The sequence below is a fragment of the Notolabrus celidotus genome, chromosome 19, assembly GCF_009762535.1.
Source record: "Notolabrus celidotus isolate fNotCel1 chromosome 19, fNotCel1.pri, whole genome shotgun sequence".
Taxonomy (NCBI): Eukaryota; Metazoa; Chordata; class Actinopteri; order Labriformes; family Labridae; genus Notolabrus; species Notolabrus celidotus.
Window position 1 is genome coordinate 26,660,443 of NC_048290.1, and position 24,369 is coordinate 26,684,811.

The window sequence follows — 24,369 nt, forward strand, 5'->3', positions numbered from 1 at the left end:
ACAGATCTCATTGTTGTCTAGGAGACATAAATGAAACACCTTTGAGATCCTCAAACTCAGTGTTGAGGAGACCGTATCAACAATGTTCCACCTCTACAACAAGGAAGCTACCAGAGAAATTAACATCATGGTTGAAGGTCCCCGGCTACAGCCCCAGTCCTCCCGACATACCTTGGGGTGAAGCTGGACAGAACACTGTCATTCAAACAACACCTGGACAGTGTCAAGGGAAAGACCACCGCCCGTGCCGCCCTGATATGGGCCGGTACCACGTGGGGAGCGTCCACAAAGACGCTGCGACTCTCCACCAAGGCCCTGGTGTTCCCCGCAGCCGAGTACTGTGCCCCAGTCTGGAGCCATAGCCTCCACGTCAAAAATCTGGATGCCGCCCTCAACACCACCCTACGGACTGTCTCGGGATGCCTATGAGCCACCCCAACAAACCATCTACCTGTCCTTGCTGGAATCGCTCCAGCAGGGGTCAGACGAGAAGCAGCCACGCTGGCCCTTGCTCGGAAAGCACAGCTGAGTGAATCCCACCTCCTCCACAAGGTCGTCATGGAGACACCACAGCGGACACGCCTAAAGTCCCGGCGCCCCTTTGCCGCTCAGGCCCAGGAACTGCTCCGCACAACATCAGCCGACACCTCCAAGGCCTCCTGGGTGAAGGCAAGATGGAGGGACCAGTGGAAGGCAGCAGAACCATCCAGGCTCCACCACTACATCAACGACCCCACAGACGTGGACAACCCCTAACCGCCTGAGGACAGGTGTGGGACATTTTGCTGCATCAATGCAGATGTGGGATCTCGCAGATAGTGCCCACTTTGAATGTGGGGATCCATCACAGACTGTGGAACACGTGGTGACCAGCTGCCCTAAACACTGGCCTCGAATGGTGATCGTGGGTTAATTGACCTTGACAATGATACACTGGACTGGCTTGCTGCAACGGAGCTGAAGGTCTAAGGACATACGACAGAAGAAGAAGACCTTTGAAATCTCCTCTCTGAATTTCTTTTCCTACCTTTGTGGGAACAATTCCATAGACATGAGATCTCACAGGAACTTGTGTGATCAAACGTGACTTCCACAAGCTGGTCTTCTTCTTCAATATTCTACCTGGCTCTGTGTACATTTGCATTTATGTTCGCTTCCATGTTTGTGAGCTTTAAAAGTCTGCAACATGTGTTTGGTTACGCTTCCCAGTCCCTTCTCCTCATTGGTTATTGATGGTGTTCCATCAGAGGCAGTCTGACCAGGGATCGTAAATATCAAACATGTTTGATATTTATGTCCCAAGGTTGGAGACGCTCTGATATGAGAAGCAGTAAAATAGTCGTATTGACACCACTCGCTTAAGGATTATTTTTAAAATAATCGGTTAAGATGAGCCCCCTCAATCTTTAGGTGTGGCAAACTAGGCTCTAAATCTGGCCTGAAATCATGCAGTGTGTGGCCAGCCTTCAATAGACTGCCAAATAGGGAGGATATCTTTGTCATGTGCTTGTGGGAATGACGCATGACAAGTGAGACATCATGCAGCCTGATCAAGCTCACAGGCTTCGCTCTGTTAATTATAACCTTATCATACCATACCAACATCAAACACAAGCTTAACACTGCAATTTCTAAAAAAAGGAACAAGGAAAAGCTGACCAATGCTTTTTCTCTGGTTCACTCTCAAATCACGACCATGGGTCACTTAGTTGAAAATCTATCAACTTCACAAAAATCACATCTTACAATTAAATTTGGAACACATGTTTGTCCATGAGTTGTTGTTTTTTTCTTCACTAAAGAACAAACAATAGGTCATATCTGGGGTTTGGGCTTTCAGTGGCTTTAAAGGTTTTCATGGGCTTAGTTAACAGAGGTTTAGAACCTGTTGTGCTTTGTTGTGTCTCTTCTGTGTTACAGCTTCATTCCATCTGCGTCCTCCTTTGTGGGAGTGTTCCTGTGATGTGAGAACTGAAGGTGGTTTCTTTGTTCCTGAGCTGATATCAGAGCGCTTGTTCTCACTTTCATTTATCCCCAGCAGCTCACTCTCTGCCACTGTGTAAAGTTATATCAGATATAGACACCGAACATGGTGTGTGTTTGTGTGTGAGTGTGTTCATGTGAAGTTACTGGATGATTAATTATCTTTTGTCACCTGGGTGTGTTAAATATGGTTACAAAGGCACCTCAGACACTTGTGGACGCACTGAGATGTGATTACACAAGCTACTATTATAAGTGATATTGGATTAATTTTACATGTCTATACCGCTTTGAAAGACAGACGATTTTTGCAACAATTAGACCATGCCCCAATATAGTGAGTGTAGATTGAAGGTCATATTGATTCAGTAAGGGAGAGTACATTTTATTCATGAATACAAGACCACCCCATGGTTGGAGGAGGACAAGACAGCACCTGAAAGCTAAATACACAAGCAGTGTATTGCAGTGAACAGAGATGATACAGACATTTTACAGAGGAGACAAATATGACATGGATCCATTTGCATGTCATTGTTAACAGATACTCCAGTCTGCAGAAAATCTGAGTACCTCTTCAGTTTTGTTAAAGCTTTGACATCATCCAGGCACTTCAGTTCATATTCACAAATCCATTCTCTCTGTTATGTCCAAAACAGCTTCTTTCAATTTTCTCTCTCTGTAATTCCTATAATTAATTACATGTCTTATTTCTTGATGTTCCCATATGACGCAAGTCGTATATGAGTGAGTGGGCTTAGTAATGTTGGATCTTTGTGGGCTCCATTGTGTTTCACATATATGTCCTGCATGTTGTTACGTGAAAAGTTTCTAGGAAGGTTCCACAAAGGTAGAGGAGAGAAGTATCCCCAACCACTGTGCGACGCCTGCTTATTTTGTATTTTTTCTTTATTCTCATTTGAACCTCTCCTCTCTCACTCTCTCACACACACAGTAGTGTGAGTAGCATATTACATCTGCAGGCCTGTCTGACCTTGTGTAAGCATTGGGGAGGCCAAACATGGCCATTGGAAGATAAAGGGATGTAAATCTCCCTATAAGATAAGATAAGACAATATAAGATAAGATACTCCTTTATTCATCCCACAACGGGGAAATTCATGGCAGCAAACAAGAAGGTGTACAGTACAAGAATTCCAACAAAAAATATATATAGAAAAGAAATGTTCATCAGAGACGACAGCTTGGCCATAATTCTCCTGTCAGCCACCAACTCCACAGGGTCCAGGACTGAGCTGGCCTTCTTCACCAGTGTGTTCAGTCTTGCTCTCCTGTATACTGTCCGCCCACAGCAGGTGAAATCCTTCCAATGTTGCGTTCGTGTCCGGTGTTAGCTCTGTTAGCATGATGCTACTCTGCCAGTATTCCCTCTGGTGCTGGGTTAGCTCGTCCAGCTTATCGTAGATAGATCTGACATTCCTCATAACGGTGGGTGGAAGGATCGATGTCATCTTTTTTAGCTTGCACCTCAGTACCAGCACGTCGTCCTTGACTCCTTCTCCTCAGCTCACAGGGAACATCCGGCCTAGCATCGTTTAGCATTGTAAACAATGTTACCATGGTTACACGTAGGATCTCCGGACACACACAGGAACAAAAAGAGCAAAAACACCACAGCAAACGTAGCCAGTTTGGTGTCTATGGCCAACAAATGAGTCATTAAAAGTCATGACAGGCTCCAAATACAAAGAAAACTAAACATTTATGAAAAAAGAACAACGGAGAGAGAGCTGCTGCAACAAGCAGCCACTCGAGCGGCGCTAAGCAACGGAAAAAAAGCACCAGCAAACAGCCACAGTTTGTGACTGGGGAAGCATTTGTACCTCCTCCCGCCTCCAATGGTATTATTGTATTTATTTTATTTGGTACATTGGAAAGTCCCTGTCAGCAGTTTTGTAAGGGCAACCTATCTCCCTACCAAGATGCCGAGAGATGGGTCCAATGACCCAGTCACAGTTTTTTTCAATCGGGGTTCATGACTCGGTCACGATTGTTTTCGACTCAGACTCACCAACATTCGGCACCTATATCCCCCAGTGAGTGTGGCAATGTGCCTGTCACGTTGTTGCCCGCACCATAGGAAGAATTATGGTCATGATGTCCAATTAAAATGTTGTAAAATGAAGATAAGGCATGTCTTTGGAGGTTATGACATATACGTTAGGTTAGGTTAGGTTAGGTTACTTTATTTTGACCTGTATGTAGATTTGTTTTGCAGCAATATGATGACATCCAGTTTCAAAACAACATTAACATGAAACCACACAAACCAATCGGAATTGACAAAGCATGATTTAAAAGTACTCAGTCGCCACCATCGATCATTTAAAGGAGAAAGAAATATATCATAGAATGAGACATAAGAATAAAAAAAGCTCCAATGAATAAATAAAAACTTACAGAATAAAACTAGGATAAAAGCAATTATAAAACTAAATAATGAATGCTAATAAATATGTGCATATTTCATGACATCTTGTTCAGCTTAGTCATTGCAGCAGGAACAAAGCTGTTTTTGTACTTCTTTGTTCTGCACCTTGGGACTGCAAACCTCCGTCCAGAGGGAAGAAGAGGGAAGAACTCGTTGTGCAAAGGGTTGGAGTCATTATTTCAAGTTGCAGTAGCTATCTGCTGTACCTGTCTTGTGTACAAGGTCTCTGGGTTAGTCTGTGACTCACAAATCTGCCAACTGGACCATAAACCATATGATTGTGGACAGATGTTTACTATAGTGCAAATATGTATGATATCACCACAAGAGGTCACTAAAGAGGCATTTAGAGAGCATGTCATTGACAGAGTGAATGTGAACATCTGTACATATCTGTATGCTTGTGAATGAATCACCGAGGGTGCAGGTTATTGCTGAGTCTCAATGGCTGCACAGTGATTAAAAACTGTAGAAGCGTTTGAAAAGCCCCCCTCTCCTTTATGACAGCAAAGTAATCCCTAAAGGTTTCTTTAATTGATACATTTAAACAAGATTAGTTAAGAGCTGTTTACCTGAAATGCTAATGAGTAAAATCAATTAGTTTGTTACTAAATGAATGCAAACAGCAGAACAACTTTAATAGAAGTCGTCAAAGAGACAGAAAGAGAGGTAGAGAAGAAGTCAGTGCTGCACATCATCTGTAAGCAGCTCAAAGTATCTCGACCGCAGGATTAGAATATCATATAGGATTGAGTTGTGTGCACAGTCTGTGCTAATGGATAGTTATTTCTAACACAGAGCTGAATCTGCCGGTGAGCTTGTGGTAATTACTGCAGTGTGACTGTGGAAACAAGAGGGCAGATGGCGATCTGTGCTCTCCTCCTTGTTATTGTCTCTGTCTTCCACACTGGCTGCCTTTATCTCTGCCGTCAGGAGCAGAGTCCAACACAGGTCCAGTTATTACCGCCTCAGCAGGCCGGATCACATCAAAGCAGAGCGGGTGAACACTGGAGATGTAATGACTGTGCTCTTCTAAAGACTGCTGCATGGTTTATCATGTCATTATCCTCCTGTTAATGCTCACTGTCTTTAATTCATCTTTTGCAAGTCAGCTCCAGAACAAGAACAGTGTCTGATTTTTTTTGATGTAGGGAAAATTACCCAGAGTTCATCTTCCACTGAAGACCAATGTGACTTTCTCCTGAACCTTTGTGTTGCTGCTGGTGTTTAACTTTAGATCTGCCTGTTCTTGCTGTCCCTGCTGTCTTATTTTCTACATCAAATGTTCTGCCTCTTTGGTGCCCGTGGCTTGAAGAAGAGTAATTTTTAATGTTGGAGAAAGAAGAACTGAAAGGTAGTTGTGTATTTCATGGTGATTTCATGTAACAGATGAGGAGGAGAGCAACAGTGTGTCAGTTTACTGGTAAAGGAAGAGGAAGTCATGGTTCTCCTGCACCTGTATAACCTATTTAACTGCAATATCCCTTTTGTTGAGGAATGGTGTGTATATCTGTTGTGACCTTTTGAACACCCCTAAAGCACCTCTTTATCTCCCATCTTTCTTTTGACTTGTTTGTATGTTTAAACGAGAGACAGATCTCATTTCACTGTACAATGGGTGGTGTGTTTTTCTGAAGCTGTGAAACTTCATTTGGGACCTGGTCTGAAAATGTCTCATCTATCATTTAATTTAATGTAATCTTCTCTTTTGTTTTTCTTTTCTTAGGGTGAAGCTGAAGGATGGTGTAGCATTCCTTGGAGCAAGAGCCAGTAACCCTGTTGTGTGGACGGTGAGCCAGGATGTCCGAAGTGAAGGCCACAGGATCGTCACCCTCCACTGTCGGAGGAAGGAGAACAGTTTCAGTCAAAGGTAGGTGCAACTCCCTCTTTTTATAACCAATGCATGAATGAAATTTGTCATGAACAGCCTGCTGAGCAAACAGAAAACAGCAGCGTATTGGTTATTTTCAGTGATGCTATCACTCTCTACTGACAGCTGTCAAAGAAATGACAGAGGACAGGACTCAGCATCTGAACTGTTCACTTATTGGCACTGCCATTCTTTTAGGGACACGCTGTGCTGCTGTTACCTTGCACATAAAGGATGAGTTTCACATTGTGCATTGTTTTTCATGTTGTCAACAAATCCCCTGAAATGACTGAAAATATGAGCAGTAGAAGTGATAGATCCTGCATAACAGCATCGCCCCCTGCAGCCAAAGCCTGTTAGAACTTGTTTCACTGTGCAATAGACAGACATGGTCCAAAGTACAATTATAAACTAGGGCTGTCGAAATTGATGCAATAATAAGGAGATAATTTAAATTCTCCTTAATGCCACAAATGTATTTGACGTGCAATTAATGCATGCAAGTTCTGTGTGTGACCCTCGGCCCGCCCTGTAGTTTGGGAAATCAGGAATGGATACAGCTGTAACATAACATTGTGGATGACAAGAAGACACAAATAAAGAGGGTGTTTTGAATGGCAAGTTCAGCTTTGAAGCACTGCCAGATGGTTCTCTGGACAAGACCAAAGTGATCTGCATTAACTGTGACGGAGACGCATGGACAATGGGTCTGTTGTTGTGATGCATGAGCTCAGTCACTTTGTGTTGAGCTGCTTAAAAGAACAGGATGTTTAGTTAGTTGGATATTACATGGTGGTAGTGTAACGCCATAACTTATTTAATCTCTTTGGAAATGTTAAACTTCAACAGCGTTAACTAGAAACTGAACTAATTATACTGAAGGGCTGTGGGGAAGAAAGACCACGTGACAACTTCTGCTGTGCGTCGTGATGCCTTTAATGACTCGTCCTCAACATAGGATAACAGCACATCGAACTCATGTGACACCTTCACTTCAACTCAAAACCATGTCACCCTGAGCAACCTTAAAGAGGCAGTGCAATATATGAAATGGAAGTATTTTGAGCTTCATTAAAGAACTCAAAGATACAAATACTTAGACCAAAATAAATCTCATCTTACAATTGTATTACTAAGTAGTGTTACATTCAGGTCAAAATGCCCTTTCAGCATATTGTGTGGCATCGTTGTGTGGCGATTGTTCTGGACAGTATTTATCATTGTTTTGGATTGCTGCAATAATAATAAACAGGCATTTGCATAAAGCAAGCATATTTGTCCACTCCATGATGATAAGAGTGTTAAAAACTTGAAAATTAACCCTTTAAGGTCCATTTAGAACAGATAAAAAAATGATGCGATCAATTTGAGATTAAAGGTGACATATCACGCTTTTTTCATCAATATATATTGGTCTAAGAGGTCCCCAAAACATGTCTTTAAAGTTTATGCTCAAAAAAACACTTTGAAATCAGATTTTGGCCTGCCTGAAAAACCCTCTTCTTCAGTCCTCCTCAGAACACTCTGTTTTCTCTCTGACCACGCCCCCTCAGGAAGTGGATGTGCCTCGGCTGTCCAGCACGTTGATCTAATGTTTACATGTTGGCTGAATATACACGGCTGCTCAGAGATCGCGTTACTTCAACCCTCTGAATCTGATCCTGACGGAGAGGCGCCTGCAGCAGGACCTTTCTGAAGGATTGGTCACAGATTTAGTGTTTCTTGTTGTTTTATTTATCAGTATGTCGACGTGTGTCTTGGTACACAGCTATGAACATGTAGCTATGTGGCCATGCTAACTAGCGCTAGCACTTATCCATGATAAATAAAAATCATCCACTAGATCTTCAAATCTGCAGAAGTGGGGAGTAAAACCGACCTCTACCAGAAAGGCAGCAGGACCTTTCTGAAGGATTGGTCACAGATTTAGTGTTTCTTGTTGTTTTATTTGTCAGTATGTCGACGTGTGTCTTGGTACACAGCTACAGCTACAGCTATGAACATGTAGCTATGTGGCTATGCTAATTAGCGCTAGCACTTATCCATGACAAATAAAGATCATCCACTAGATCTTCAAATCTGCAGACGTGTGGAGTAAAACCGACCTCTGCCAGAAAGGCAGCGGGACCTTTTCTGAAGGATTGGTCACAGATTCTGTGTTTCTTGTTGTTTTATTTGTCAGTATGTAGACGTGTGTCTTGGTACACAGCTACAGCTACGACATGTAGCTATGTGGCTATACTAACTAGCGCTAGCACTTATCCATGATAAATAAAAATCATCCACTAGATCTTCAAATCTGCAGACGTGGGGAGTAAAACCGACCTTTGTGTTTATTAAGACAGCCTACAACTAGCATGCCTCCCTCCTAAGCTCCTTGTTAGCACACATTTGTGCAGGTAATGAAAAACGGAGGAGGGATTCAGTATTATTTTATACAGTCTATGGGCTGAACAAGCTCCGAGCTCTGACTCCGTGACAGACCGGATATTGTTGTTACGTAACAAAAACACGGAAGTCTGAAACGGCTCGTTTCACACACATTTACAGAAAGGTGGAGAAATCAGAACAGGGGCAGAATGGATTTTTTTCATTCTCTGGGGGTTTGTAGACATGCCAGGGAAACATATTTCAGGTAGAGAACCATTAAAAAGTCCATTTTGCATGATATGTCACCTTTAAACGCCAGTTAACTATAGAAATCACACGATTAATCGCGATAAATATTTGAATCGCTTGACAGCCCTATCATAAACACATTAAGTCATACTAGCTCACTGGCTGACATATTAATTTATTACTATGAACATGGACACTGTAGTTTACTTAGGATAAATCCCACACTTACACTGTAGCCTCAGTATGGGAGCAAATGTGTGTCTGAGAGCAGTCCTAAACAAATGCACAATCTGCTCCTGTTTGAGTACAAAGCCGAGGTTCATTTGCAATAAACACTACATACTTGTGCTTTAATGAGAAGGATGAAGAAGGGTGAAGAAACCCCTTCAATTATCCCCTCATCCTAATACCTATGCACTACAGATAAGTTACATAACCTAGCCAGTGACGACTGCTCCAACCCGATCAGCATTGCCACGTCAACAGTCCTCAATTAATTCAAGATAGCCAGGCAGTGATGACACTTACATTACACTATCTACACTACCTCTTGTTCCTTAATGTCTCCCACAACCAGAACATGAAGATAACGGTCAACAAGAGTATCACAAAGTGGCTGTCAAGTCAGCACCTCCCTTCTGCAGTGTTTCAGCAAGATAGGACTACAACACCTTCAAGAGGATCAAGAGTCCTGGCTTAGGGAAATCAGCTAACCTTAATTAGAAATGTGCTTCTGGTGTGTTGGTCTGTTGGAGTAGGATTACTTTCGCCCAGGATATCAGTTTAACATCCTTTTCTGCAATCTCGACGTACATGATGCAGTCTAGAGGACACTGTAGACATAGCCATTGTAGCCCTATCTCGTAAATGGAGGTAACCTTGGTCCATTGATGATTTTCTCAGACGCTGCAACAACAAGCATAGGAGGAATATCACAAAGCAACTTGTACCTTTCACTGTCTGACAGCAGGTCTTTTTGTTCTGGAGAGCAGCTGAAGGTCTTTGAAATACGTTGTTTTTCACCAAGCTCTTGATGCAGGAGTGTGCACTGAAGAACTCCACGGTATAGTTGATCAGTTGGTGAAGAACTGATCCATAAGACCCAGCCAGATGACAAGCAGGTCCTCTTTCTTGTATGTGACTTCAGGATCTGTTACCAACTTAAACTCAGATGGTGGTGGAGGAAGGTGAGGGATAGACTCAGGTGTTTCCAAAGGATGTTTCTGATGTTCTCTGGTGACTTCCAGATTTCTACTCCATTCTACTGTCTGGCATCCCTGGAAACCCTTCTTGAAGAAGTTGGTTTATTTTCTTTTGTCTTTTCCTGCCTTTACACGTCTGCTCAGCCCTGCTAAGGCTAGCCATTGTGCAGTTTTCCTTCTACCCTTTCTTCTGGGTTTGTTCTTTCATTTGGACTATAATGTTTTCTCTTTGAGCAGACTTCTGCTTACGACTAAGCCAAACCTATTTTTACAATCGTGGAGCAGGTTGTCTCAAAAATAGTTCCACTTAGACTCCACCCCTCGTTGCACTGACCCTTTCAGGATCTTTGTCAGGTCCACACCCAATTTACTCTATACTTCTGTCTCGTTGCATTAGGTTATCTGATCTAACACTCTTTTGCTAGGTCCTGCCCTCCACTTGTTGGCTTGCTATGTGACTACAGGGACACTTGGTCCATCATTGGTGTGGTCTTCCATGTAGATTTTGGTCTCTCTTTTCTTTGCTGATGCAACATTGGGAGCCTGCTGTCGGCCTTTTTCACCCCTGCTTGCTTTCCCCCTGGTGGACTTGTAAGCCCCTGAATGTTGTCATTTCGACCCATCTGCATTCACTTATGCTTATCTAGTGAAGTTTGAATATCGGCCTTATGGCAAAAAGTTTTAAGCAACAACAAATCAGCTGCACACAGGAAGTTACTCAGCAGCTGGGTTGTTTTTTCGGCCTTGGTGTCAGGGTGACGACAGTGATAAATGAAGAATCTTCCGTCATTTACATGAAACTCTTTCACAGCCCTGCTGAGGAGAATCAATGAATTCTACAAAACTGCCAGAATCAAGGTCAAACATGTTGAGGTGGAATCTTTTTATTTTTATTTTTATTTTTATTTTTATTTTTTGGTTGCATTTCTGAGCTCAAAAAACTACCTTGAAGTATTGGAATGATAATGAAACACCTGCGGTGACCTCATGCTTTCAGGTTTCTGTATCTTGCATACCAAACAGAGTATCCACAGCATATCAGTGAATGAAAAAGCATCATTAATGTTTGACTTGTAAAAAGAATACGTGGGGATGATAGTCAGATATCACATTCTTCTTAATTATTAAAGTTGAATTAAAAAAAGCAGGCAAAAAAGCAGTGACTAAAGAAAAGCTTTCTTTGCAGTGTCAGTTGTATCACCAGCAGTGCTGTAATTTACAGCCAGGTATCAGACTTTGCTTGTCTTTTTGTAGTGAGAGGCATCCCAACACCTGATTGGACAATTCACTGATAGATGGACTTTTATTCTTACATTGTATCATCAAACTGGAACAGGAGGGGCCGTTGTAAGGTTTTTACATGACTTTTTGAAAAGCAATAGATCTGGAATTTTCTGAATCATTTAGAAGATCACATCAAGGTTAAGGAGGCGAGTAGTCCTCCAACATTTATCAGAGCACACTGTTTGGTGAAGCATCTAGCATGTCTGCTCTTCTTATTCACTGAAGGTATTTCCCAGTCTGTAACAGTAATAGTTCATAGGCTTCAATGATTGAGACTCATTGGATTAATTATGATAGTCTCCAGAAAGATGCTCTATATTTAATACAGCTCCCTTGTAACTGCAAGGACATTCTTTTTGACATACTTTTTCCTACCCTCTGGAAAAAATGTTCAGGCTTAAGGATTAGCTACATTTCACTAATGTCCTGAAGACAGCAATAAAATGACATGCAGAAGATTTACCTCCAGTCAGATTAAGTGCAAAAAGACCTCCATTAGCCACATTTAGAATGGAGAAATGTAAATGTGTGGAGTTGTGCAGCCAAGGAGTTTGAAATGGCAAGTGCCCTGAAACACTGAATTTGTCCTAAAGTCGATGGAAGTTCACTTTGCCGACCGTTAAAACAGCATCACTGCCAGAAGCTGAAAGATTAACAGAGGGAGCAAGAGTCTCCTCTGGCTCGGGGAAGAAAGTGAGACATTACAGCCGATAGTGTGACTTTGAGGTGACAGAGTGACTCAGCCAGGCTTCATGGCTAAACTCCAACAGCCAATCAGGAGAGTCAATAGACCGTGGGCTCGCAGAGTTAGATAGTTGAACTCAGTGTAATGACGGAGCCTTGGGTGTAAATGCACTGACATAAATTACTTCTACAAAATGACCACTCATGGGAGGTTGAAATCCCTATTAAGCCACAGGTGTGTGCATGTTTTATGTGTCAGCCTCAGTAATGTTCTTGTGCAGCCATATGTTCACTGTCCTCGAGGAAAGAAACTGAGACACCTAAAGGTGAAGTGTGAAGAGAGATGACTGTAAGGGTTGGCAGTAGAGAACAGGAAATGAGCTGAAACCAAGTTTAGTAGGAGACAAAGTGTGAGCAATGTTTAAGTTTATGTATGACTTTCTTCCAGGAGTACATACTGCCACAGCTGAATATATCCTGATATAAAAACATCATTCTTATACTCTGTCAATATAAAGAAGGAACAACAGAAACTTCAGGCACTGCTTTTGTTAAAGTAATCCATGAATTATTATCAATCTCCCTGCTGGATATCGTCTGCAATAGCAGCTGTATGAGAAACCATGGGAGCGGATGATTGCACCAAGAGAGAAGGTGTTCAGAAGAAAAGGAGACAAAGCTCTGACCCTTGAGGCACCCCTGTAGATAAGCCATGCGGTTTGACACTCTTCCCCTCCAAGACACTCCAAAAGATCTCCCTGTGAGGTTGGACATGAACCAGTGGAGGGTAGATCCTCAGATGCCAAGCTCAGAGAGTGTGGAGAAGAGGATTTTAGCGGTTCACTGTGTCAAAGGCAGTTGACAGATTCAGCAGTACATGTTGTACAGGAACACAGAGACTGACACTTGCTGCAGATTCTCAATGCAAAGCACAAAAACAAATCGCTTTATGTTTAGACAAATGTACAAACAGACACACTGCATGTACAGCAGCCTGCATGGATTACTTAGCTTGAGTGGGTTTATAACCATGCTGTATAGGAGTTTTGTCTGGTAGCTATGCTTTTGTTCCTTCTGTAGATAAAGTGAAGCCAGAATGTTAAATCACACTCTTTATAAGGTCTCAACATGTTTGGGATTGTGTTAGCAGTGTTAGAAGCAGTAAAGAAGACCATCCAGCTGTTTGATATTATTTTCAGTTCTGATCTGGTGTCACAGAATTCTTCAGTCAGCATTTTGTGTTTTAGGCTATCTGTATGTAGACAGCAATGGCCACAGAGTGGGTTGAGGACAACATTCCTTATTGATAAGACTTTGGGTCACTTAGTGAGGGGAATGGGTCAGGGTGTTGTTTGTGTTGCACTACATAGTGTGTTGTGATGTTGTGCGCATGTGCGGCTCCTGCAGGTAAGCGTCTCGCTGTGATACTTATGCACATGCGCGACCACTGCAGGTTTACACTTTCACCTGAACCATCGTCAGGAGCACACAGCCTGTTGGTAAGTTACAGCGCTGTCTAATAATGTCCAGATATGTGTGTACCGTAGCGTTGCCACGCGGTGTTAGTGTGGGTTGCTGCATCGATGGGCACCGGGTTGTATTCTGTATTCTTTAACCTGTAGCGTCCAGCTAACGGCGTTAGCCGGGCTGAGCACTTGTTTGTCACACCGGCAACTGGCAGTGATGACAGCAGATGTCTTGGTACAGTCCACTGCGGTGCCGAGTTATGTTTGGTGATCGGTTCTTTTGTGTTTGATGCTTTTGTGACAACACGTGTGGTTTTGTGAGCACTGTTTACATGCAACCGATCGTAGCGGCAGAGAGCTGCTCTGCGCATGCTCAGTGGTAACTAAGCACACTGGGTAATGTAGTCCACTGTTGTTCATGTCAGCTGCTACACTGTTGGCTCTAAAGGCTTCTTTGGGTTGTGTGTTTTTGAGAGTAACATACTGTAACACTTTATGCATTTATTGTTTTCAGGTTTTTGACCTGTGGTCAAAGTAGTTTAAAAATAAACAATTAAGGACAAAACACGAGTCGAAAAAAACATTGTGTGATTCCTGGCATGCCTGTTCGGAGGGCAGAAGAGTAGATATCCGAACACTTATGTTTGACAAAAGCTAGTTTCTAATTTCTTTGAACTTGTATAATCTTCTCTTGAAGATTAATATTTTACCATTGAACAGCAAATACGTTCATTCCTCAGTCCATTTGGCAGTTGTGCCAAATTCAAAGACAACCACTCCTAAGATACTTAAATGGATAGCTTGACCAATCATAACGATATCATGTTCACACCAGATGCAAATCATCACACTATTCACACAAATACAGACGCTAGAATGTTTTGTGTTTACTTGCTTAATTCCTCTGAATGACTCGCTCAATTCAGGAGTCCAAATCCTGTGCACACAAGTGCCCAAGGGGGGCTTTCCACACCACACCAGCCTGTTGTTATTAAACAAGGTTTAGCTTGTGTACATTGGATGGGGAAGCCAGTTATGCTAGAGGAGGCAGAGCTAACTTCTGAGTACTAAGGATAGCTGGAATCAAGTGACAGATTAAGTTTTTCACAATTTACCAGATAATCTGACCTCCCCAATCACTTTCCTGAAAGTGAGCACCTGGTTATTCATGTTCTAATAAAAAGTAAATAGTGTAACAAAGTTTGGGGAAGTTGCACAGAGATATAATCTATTTGTTCAATATATTCCTGATGATGAACCGCTGCTTGCGTCATTTGTGCCTCCAGACCCTGACCATAGACTGTAAATAAAAATGGACAGCGTTGCTCCGCCTCTTCCCGTTGTATGGTTCTGAAGCCAAAAAATTCCCCTCCTGGGCGCAGCCATTGTGCAGCCAGAGCCTGTGAAGCCACTGTAATAAGCTCCGCCCTACAGCGTAACGTCACAAGACGATGTGTGTCAATTGAAGTTTCACTCTACGGCGGCTGTGAATCAAAGGAAACCCGGATGTAAAACCCCGTTTTTTAAACTCTAATAACCAACAAAAAATAATCTTTTCAGAAAAAAGAGGACTTGAACAGAAAACAGTCAAATACTAACTACATATAACCACAGCATACGGATGTGAGAAACATTTGCACAACATGTATTTATTTTTTAAAGTTTGACTGCTCCTCCATTCAAATGAATAGGGGAAACTGATTTTTTGACCTATACTGCAGCCAGCCACCAGGGGGCAGACACTCTGCTGAAAGCCTCACCACCAGGGGAGCATCCGGCTCGCTTGGTTGGAACGTAGATTGACCAGTAAATTGAGAGCTTTGCCTTCTGGCTCAGCTCTCTTCTTGTAAAGACTTAACAAATGCAATCTCATACTTATCATGCATCACGGGATTTTTTATTTCTAACCAGCCAGTGTTGCTTCACCAACAAGAGTGGTAAGCAATATCATTAAATGTTCCCATTTCTACACACAGTACCTTTAAACGCTGTGCTGCATTAATTAACTGCCTTTCAACATCCTATTTGAACTTTGTCCTTATTTCTATACAAAAAAAAAAAAAAAAGCATATTCCTAGCTTTCCTTTCAAAGAAAGGGCCCATTTTCTTTTAAATTAAAATACTGCCACACCGATGGACAAGGCATAGAGGCACATTCTGATCTAGTAACAGAAGTTTGAGACAGGACCACGCCTCTCCCAGTAATTAAAACACCTGTGTCTCGTTAAAGCTTTCACCTGTGTCTCACTAATGATGTTATCTGTGCATATGTATATCAGCCTGCCTACCTCATCTCCTCTGATGTTTCAGTTCCAAAGACCCTCCCCCTTAACCCCAGTTCCTCTCTTATCTCACCATCATCTCAGCACAGGAACCACTGGAGGATGCTGAACTACAAAGTGTGTTAACCTGAACCCACCCTGAGTCTTGACCCCTCGGTTCATGTTGGCTCAAGCCACCTGAGTGATTACCACTCATCTTCTCCTGCTTCAGATCCCTCTCATCCCACTCTACCCTATCCCACCATGACCTCTTTCATTAATTTGCTTGAATGATTTTATTCATGTTTAGTGTGAACGCCCCATTAGACATAACAGGGAATTCTGTGTTATTTTGAGGAAAGTATTCAAGTTGTCGTAAGGCAATAGTGACCGTTTGACCTTTGATCTGCAAAACAAAGTCATTAGGTTTCTGGTCCATATTTCAAGATTCAAGGTGTTCAGGTTTCTGTTTATAAGAGACAGAAAATCTGAGAAGTTTACACAGCTGGCCACTGCTATTAGAACAGAAGCATATAGAAGTCAGTAAAAACACATTTAAATTACTGATTTGACATTAAAAAAAAACATGTTTAGTTTGATGATTCACTTCTATTAAATGCATTAGCTTTAGGTGACAAATTTATTGCTGAACAAGAAACATGGACATGACTACTTTTAGTTTATTGAACCATGTGCTGCTGTAGCCACTTTATAAAAAAAGGCAGCATTAAATCAGATTTGTATAGAGCCATAAGTCTAACCAAATGTTGCTTTATTCCAACCAACTGTTCTTTTTATAGAAACAAAATAATCAGAAGCCTTAAACCGTAAACATTTCTTTATTGAAGTGAAACAGGTGGAGTAATTCACAGTTAAGCTTAATGGAGTCTCTAGTATGAGTATACATTGACGCATATGGTGTTTGACTTGACACAAGTGCGCACACAAAAACAAAGCAAACAAATGGAAGCCTCCGGCATATCTATTCCTCTTCAAAGTCTTCAGGATCATGAAACATGTCACCGCGCTCAGTTTGTGTTCTGCTGCTGAAAGGGCTCCTGCTGTGAGTGTGTGAGAGAGAGAGAGAGAGAGAGAGAGAGAGAGAGAGAGAGAGAGAGAGAGAGAGAGAGAGAGAGAGAGAGAGAGAGAGAGAGAGGCTCACTCTGAAAGATTGACAAGACAGACTCAACACCTACACAATTACAGACACTTGCACCTACACAATTACAGACACTTGCACCTACACAATGATGCAAGCCTGTAAACAAATGTTCTTGGGGCTGCTTTCTACAAATAACACTATAATCTGAGTGACATTGCAACAAAAAAGCAGGACAGATGGATTATATTTAAGCCAGCAGGGTGGGCTTTGTAGTGTGTGTTTCATCATGTTTGTACTTATTGCAGATGTAGTGAAATGCATTTTAGGATCAGGATTTAAAAACATATATATATTGCAGGAGAGTTGCATGAAAAGTCTGAGATTCTGCTGATGCCTCGGTTTGTGGGCTCCAGTTGTTAAAATGAGGTTAAAGATTTAAACAGTTTTATGAAAGTTGGTGAAATCATGATTTAAGCATCGGTGAAATTGAGGGTTATCAATGTGAGTTTGGCTCGGTCATCTGCATAGGGAGCGGACATTGGTTTTAAAAGTGTTTGTGCGACACAAGGGGCGCAATCATCAATAAGAGGAATGGACACCATACATCCTTTTTCATTGGGACATCTAGCTGAGGTGTAAAAGTAGCTGTACCCTTCAAATTAGCAATAATAGGACAATCGTTGTTATGATGAAATGGATGACAGTGAAATTTCGTATAGACATTTATATGCACTGGAGATTGAAAGTTTTTGGTTTCTTATTGAAATATCGAAAAAATCTTTGGATTGCCAACGTTTTTTACAAGAACACATGGTTTTATCCATTCCATAATTTTCACCACATATCCCGTTTGAAGTCTCAGGGGGCTGGAGCATAGACTGTAAATAAAAATGGACAGCGTTGCTCCGCCTCTTCCCGTTGTACGGTTCTGAAGCCAAAAAATCCCACTCCTGGGCGCCGCCATTGTGCAGCCAGAGCCTGTGAAGCCACTGTAATAAGCTCCGCCCTACAGCGTAACGTCACAAGACGCTGTGTGTCCTTTGAAGTTTCACTCTATGGCGGCTGTGAATCAAAGGAAACCCGGAAGTAAAACCCCGTTTTTTAAACTCTAATAACTAACGAAAAATAATCTTTTCAGAAAAAAGAGGCATTGAACACAAAACAGTCAAATACTAACTACATATCACCACAGCATACGGATGAGAGAAACATTTGTACAAGTGTATTTATTTCTTAAGTTTGACTGAGACAGATTTTTCAACCTATACTGCAGCCAGCCACCAGGGGGCAGACACACGGCTGAAAGCTTCACCACCAGGGCCGTATCCGGCACGCTTGGACTGGAGCCTATCCCAGCTGACATTGGATGGATTGACAGGTTGCCAATAGGGATGCACCTATCCGATCCTGGTATCGAGCGGTGACATTTTTTTTTCTCAAGTATTTCTATACTTACAGGGTTAAAAATGTTTATTTTATTTTGTTTTACAAAGTCAGAAAAGCCTGAAGTTTCCAAAACATGATTCTATCCTCACATTAAGGAATAGAGATTATTAAATCAATACCAGGATCGGCTAGCATCGGTATCTGCAGATACCAAAGCCCAGGTATAGGTATCGATATCAGGACCTAAAAAGTGGGATCGGTGCATCCCTAGTTGCTAACCTATCACAGGGCAAACATGGAGAGACAGACAACCATTCATGCACACACTCACACCTACGAGTAATTAACCTGGTGAGCATGTTTCTGAACTGTGGGAGGAAGCAGGTGTACCCAGAGAGAACCCACGTGTGCACGGAGAGAACATGCAAACTCCACACAGAAAGGCGCCTGCCTGACTGGGGATTCAAACCAGGACACTTCTTACTATGAGGCAACAGTGCAACCCACTGCGCCACTATGCAGCCCAGAACACATGGTAGGTAATACAATATATGCTGGAATCACTGTAGTTTTTGACCTGTTTGATATACCTTCAACTTCAGTTGAGAATGGACATCACTCAAGTGAGATATTGTTATAGAGTGTTTGTGTCGGGGTAATGCATTACAGCCAAGTTAAAGTCTGAGTGTAACCTCAAGCCCTATGTTGTTTAACCTTTAATTGACCCAGACTTGCAATAGGTTTTAACCTGCCATTCTCCCTCCTGAAACAAAGTCGAGGCATAGCAGGTTGATTTTCTGGTGTAACTTTAATTTCCTACTCCTCCAACCACTCAAAGCACTTTTGTACTACACTTCACATTCACCTATTCCCACACACATTCAGACATGATGGCAGGGGATGCTATGTAAAGTGCTTATCAGCACTGACTAACCCAATTCATACACATTCATTCGTCGCTGGCAATGCAAATCAGTGCTACTCTGGCATATTTGCCTCTCTGCACAAACACAAAGGTAAAAAGCCAGTGAGAGTCAAACACAGTGAGAGTCTTGTTGGTTTGACATCTGTTCTATTGTGCATACATATTTCATGACGAAAGAGATTACTTAATCAGAGTTTCTTATCAATATGATTATAATTTCATCGCCCAGATGAAGTATGGACAGAATATTTTATATAACCATGCTACAATTGCAGCCAGCCAACCTGATAATGGATTAACACATGGATGGCTCTGACAGTTGTCTTCAGTCAGGTGTAGATTACCTGAGGTCTCAGGAGTGTGAAAACCTCACTCTGTGCCACATATGGAATCTGTGTCTTATTCATGATCTCATTCTGTGAGTTAAAGTGTCCCTGAAACAGCGTGTACATTTTAACCCTGTTTGATGGATCGTTCTCATGATATGGTAATAATAACCTGAGGCCTTGTATGAGGTTCAGTCTTCTCCTCCTCTCATCACTTCCCCCTGTCTCAATGAAAGTTTCTCTCTCTCTCCACCCATCATATGAAACCTAACACAGTTATTATGTGGCTTCTGATATGGAAATTCTGACATTAGAGGAGAAGATTTTTTTTTTTGCCATATGCATTTGTAATTATGAGTGATAGTGACCTCCTGCAGTGGGGGATTATATTCCATATGTTAATGTCTAATTTTAAAATGTGTGCAAGTTAAAGTAGCCTGCAGAGCTGCAGATGAGGCCATTAATAAATGCATGTTAGTTTAATTGAATTTAGAATCGTTTGTTCATCAAGCTCTGACATTTCAACAGCGAGCCCATGCAAATGTACATTGAATGGTTCAGTGAATATGTGTCTATACATCAGTTTTACCTCATGCTGGGAGTCGTTAAGAGTCATTGGTGAGTGAAGATTAAATGAGAGAGGAGTTCAATATTCAGTCCACCTTAGTTCAAGGAGAGGGGTCAAAGGGTCAAGCGCTGCTATCTCTGATTGCACCGTGCTGAACTCAAACAGCCAATGAACACATACAATCAATGATCAGACGGAGCAGGACCAGTGGGACCGCATTTACAACCCGAGTTAAATCAAAGGTCCTTCATCACAATCTGATTCCAATGGAGGAACTCTCCATGCATCAGCGAGACGCAGGGATGTTAATCACCTGCCTGCTCCGTGTGTGTGTGTGAGCGTGCTTGCGTGCATTCACAACTGCATTCTTTTTATGTGGTTTTGATTAAGTGGGAAATTAAAGAACAGAGCAGCATTAGTTTGAACCTGCAGAACACGGCAGTTCTGTGTTGTAATCTCTTTAATTAAAACCGGTTCACACTGTGAACACTAACACACAAAATTGAGATATTTATAGTGTGTGACTGATGTTGATTATCCTCCCGGGTGGTTTCATTTGTATGTTTCTGAACTGCTGTTTTCTCCTGCTGTCTTATCACAGGTACACTGAAACATACAATTTGGTTTGACACATGTTTTTTTGAAATCCAATTAAGTAATCAACCACACATCTTATTTTCTTTCGTTTACCATGTGGGCCAAGGACACAGAGTCTAACAGAGTACCCCCAACAACAAAAAAAAGGCTTTTTTCTCCCGATCCATTTGTCTTTAATGAAAATCAAATGAGCATGATACAACTAATGAGCTCTGATTAATCTAATCTCAGAGGATTGATTTCAAGCACATCCTCCTACTCAGAGATACAGTACACTGTCTTCTCCTCCATTTCCCTTAATCACTACCAACTCGACTTGTGAATTAGATATAAAGTGGTTATAACATTTCTTTGACCTGCGTTATATCAATGAAAAATCCCTGATTGATCCCTCTGGGACAGAGAATGTGTTGTTGTCTCTGTAGTGAATGAGACAATGCAGCTGAAGAAGCTGATACCTGAAATCAGCTGAGAACTCACAGGAGGATAACTTCTTCTTTCATCTGTCCCATTAGTCTATTGTGTACAGAGGTTGCATTTCTAAAATGTCCCTCCATGTAGTCAAGGAATTATTTGGTTATGTTGTACCGGTCTTTCTAAGATAAAATAAAGCAAAGTCTTCTCCCCTCCTTGCAAACCTCTGCAGTTGCTTATTCAGACTTTTATCAGCACATCAAACCAAAAGCAGCTCTGGTGGAGAGTTGCCCACAGTGGAGTTGGAGATTGTCCATGGAGCCTGCTGGTGTTGATAAGACAGGTCTGTTGGCCGCGAGACCCTGAGCTCAGACCCTCTGATCCTCTTCATCTTCTAATAAATCATCCTCTGAATCTTTGGCCCTGATGCTTTGGAGCTCTCTCTGAGATGTGCTCTATACTTCAGATACTGCGCAAATGGATCTACAACACTCAGACTTTTGCTGATGACTTACGCTTATTATTTAGAGCTGCAATCAATGGTCCACTGGTTAATTAGGATGCTACTATTACTACTTAAGTTGAAGGATTCCTTTTGCCCAATGTCTTTGGTGGATGTTGTTTGCCACACTGTTGTGTTAAACATCAGATATAGAGAAATGTAAGTGATGTCAAAGTAAGAGCTTGTGTGCCTCTTTTACTCTCTCATCACAACCCTCTCACTTCAGAAGGAGGCCGAGGAGCAGGAGGAAGAGAGGGTTCTGTTTACTTGACAGATTAATGAGGCGAGGGAGCAGGAGCAAGGGTTCAGTCCAGTGAGGGGTCATGGAGAGGAAGCAGTCTTATTAACCCTGTCCACAAACACAGATCTATTAAAGTGAAAAAGGGAGCAGTGTGTTTGTTGGTTTAGGTTTGAGTAAGGGCGTGCACGCAGATTTCTTGTTTTATGTTTGTTTGTTTAATAGAGACAGAGAGGGAGATCTACAGCCAGAGATCATGCAGGGGTTACTGCAATCCTCAAATACTACCTCAGGGTGATATACGACTTATGTATTAAAGCATGCAGGGAATACATGAATAGATGCATGTGAAATCCTGAAAACATAAATAAGACTGGATTACATTGAAGATAGATGATTCAGGGATGAAAGAGGTCATGGTGGGATAGGGTAGAGTGGGATGAGAGGGATCTGAAGCAGGAGAAGATGAGTGGTAATCACGAGGGCTCAAGGTAGCTTGAGACAACTTGAACCGAGGGGTCAAGACTCAGGGTGGGTTCAGGTTAATACACTTTGTAGTTCAGCATCCTCCAGTGGTTCCTGTGCTGAGATGATGGTGAGATAAGAGAGGAACTGGGGTGAAGGGGGAGGGTCTTTGGAACTGAAACATCAGAGGAGATGAGGTAGGCAGGCTGATATACATATGCACAGATAACATCATTAGTGAGACACAGGTGAAAGCTTTAACGAGACACAGGTGTTTTAATTACTGGGAGAGGCGTGGTCCTGTCTCAAACTTCTGTTACTAGATCAGAATGTGCCTCTATGCCTTGTCCATCGGTGTGGCAGTATTTTAATTGAAAAGAAAGTGGGCCCTTTCTTTGAAAGGAAACTTAGGAATATGCTTTTTTTTTTTTAAATGTATAGAAATAAGGACAAAATTCAAAAAGGGTGTTGAAAGGCAGTTAATTAATGCAGCACAGCGTTTAAAGGTACTGTGTGTAGAAATGGGAACATTTAATGATATTGCTTAACACTCTTGTTGGTGAAGCAACACTGGCTGGTTAGAAATAAAAAATCCTGTGATGCATGATAAGTATGAGATTGCATTTGTTAAGTCTTCACAAGAAGAGAGCTGAGCCAGAAGGCAAAGCTCTCAATTTACTGGTCAATCTGCGTTCCAACCAAGCGAGCCGGATGCTCCCCTGGTGGTGAAGCTTTCAGCAGAGTGTCTGCCCCCTGGTGGCTGGCTGCAGTATAGGTCAAAAAATCTGTCTCCCCCATTCATTTGAATGGGGGAGCAGTCAAACTTTAAAAAATAAATACACGTCGTGCGAATGTTTCTCACATCCGTATGCTGTGGTGATATGTAGTTAGTATTTGACTGTTTTGTGTTCAAGGTCTCTTTTTCCTGAAAAGTTTCTTTTTCGTTAGTTATTAGAGTTTAAAAAACGGGGTTTTACTTCCGGGTTTCCTTTGATTCACAGCCGCTGTAGAGTGAAACTTCAAAGGACACACAGCATCTTGTGACGCTACTCTGTAGGGCGGAGCTTATTACAGTGGCTTCACAAGCTCTGGCTGCACAATGGCTGCGCCCAGGAGAGGGATTTTTTGGCTTCAGAACCATACAACGGGAAGAGGCGGAGCAAGGCTGTCCATTTTTATTTACAGTCTATGGTTCCAACCCTCACCTATGGTCACGAGCTGTGGGTAGTGACCGAAAGAACAAGATCGCGAATACAAGCGGCCAAAATGAGCTTTCTCCGCAGGGGGTCTGGGCTCAGCCTTAGAGATAGGGTTAGAAGCTCGGACATCCAGGAGAGGCTCAAAGTAGAGCCGCTGCTCCTCCGGATTGAGAGGAGCCAGATGAGGTGGTTCAGGCATCTGGTAAGGATGCCTCCCGGATGTTTCCCTGGGGAGGTGTTTCGGGCATGTCCGTCTGGGAGGAGGCCACCGGGAAGGCCCAGGACATGCTGGCGAGACTATGTCTCCCAGCTGGCCTGGGAGTGCTTCAGTATCCTCCCAGAAGAGCTGGTGGAAGTGGCCGGGGAGAGGAGTGTCTGGGCTTCCCTTCTGAGGCTGCTGCCCCCGCGAACCGTACCTGGATAAGCGGAAGAAGATGGATGGATGGATGGAAGTCTTTACAATTAAAAATGTGTGTGTGTGAAAAAGTATTTCATGCACAACAACTACTGCTCTCCTCTTCTTCTTCTTATCGTGCTTAAATCTTGAACATTTTCGTCCAGGTTAAAAACACATGCAGAGTGTAGAGTTTGTCTGTTCTATGCTGCAATAGAAACATGGTGGTGTCAATGTAAGGGGTGCTTCTCCTTATGTAGAGATACCAAAAAGAAAATGTTTCTATTTTCAGGTCATCATACACTAATTTGAACATGCTTATGGATGTTATATTCCGCTTATACCAAGTCGGTTGTGCTGGACACAGCTAAATTCTACACACTGCACCTTTAATGTAATTTGTGTATACTGTATACCTCAGGTAATGTTTTT

The 24,369-nt window shown here is 42.3% G+C and overlaps 1 protein-coding gene across 1 annotated transcript in view; it reads left to right on the forward strand.

Moving 5' to 3' along the window:
* si:dkey-112m2.1 (transmembrane protein 132C) overlaps positions 1 to 24,369 on the forward strand; it is a 107,279-nt gene that overhangs the window by 39,304 nt on the left and 43,606 nt on the right. The window contains exon 3 of the mRNA XM_034710221.1: positions 6,162 to 6,305. Coding sequence (XP_034566112.1) covers positions 6,162 to 6,305 — 144 coding nt within the window. The remainder of the gene's footprint in view (positions 1 to 6,161; positions 6,306 to 24,369) is intronic.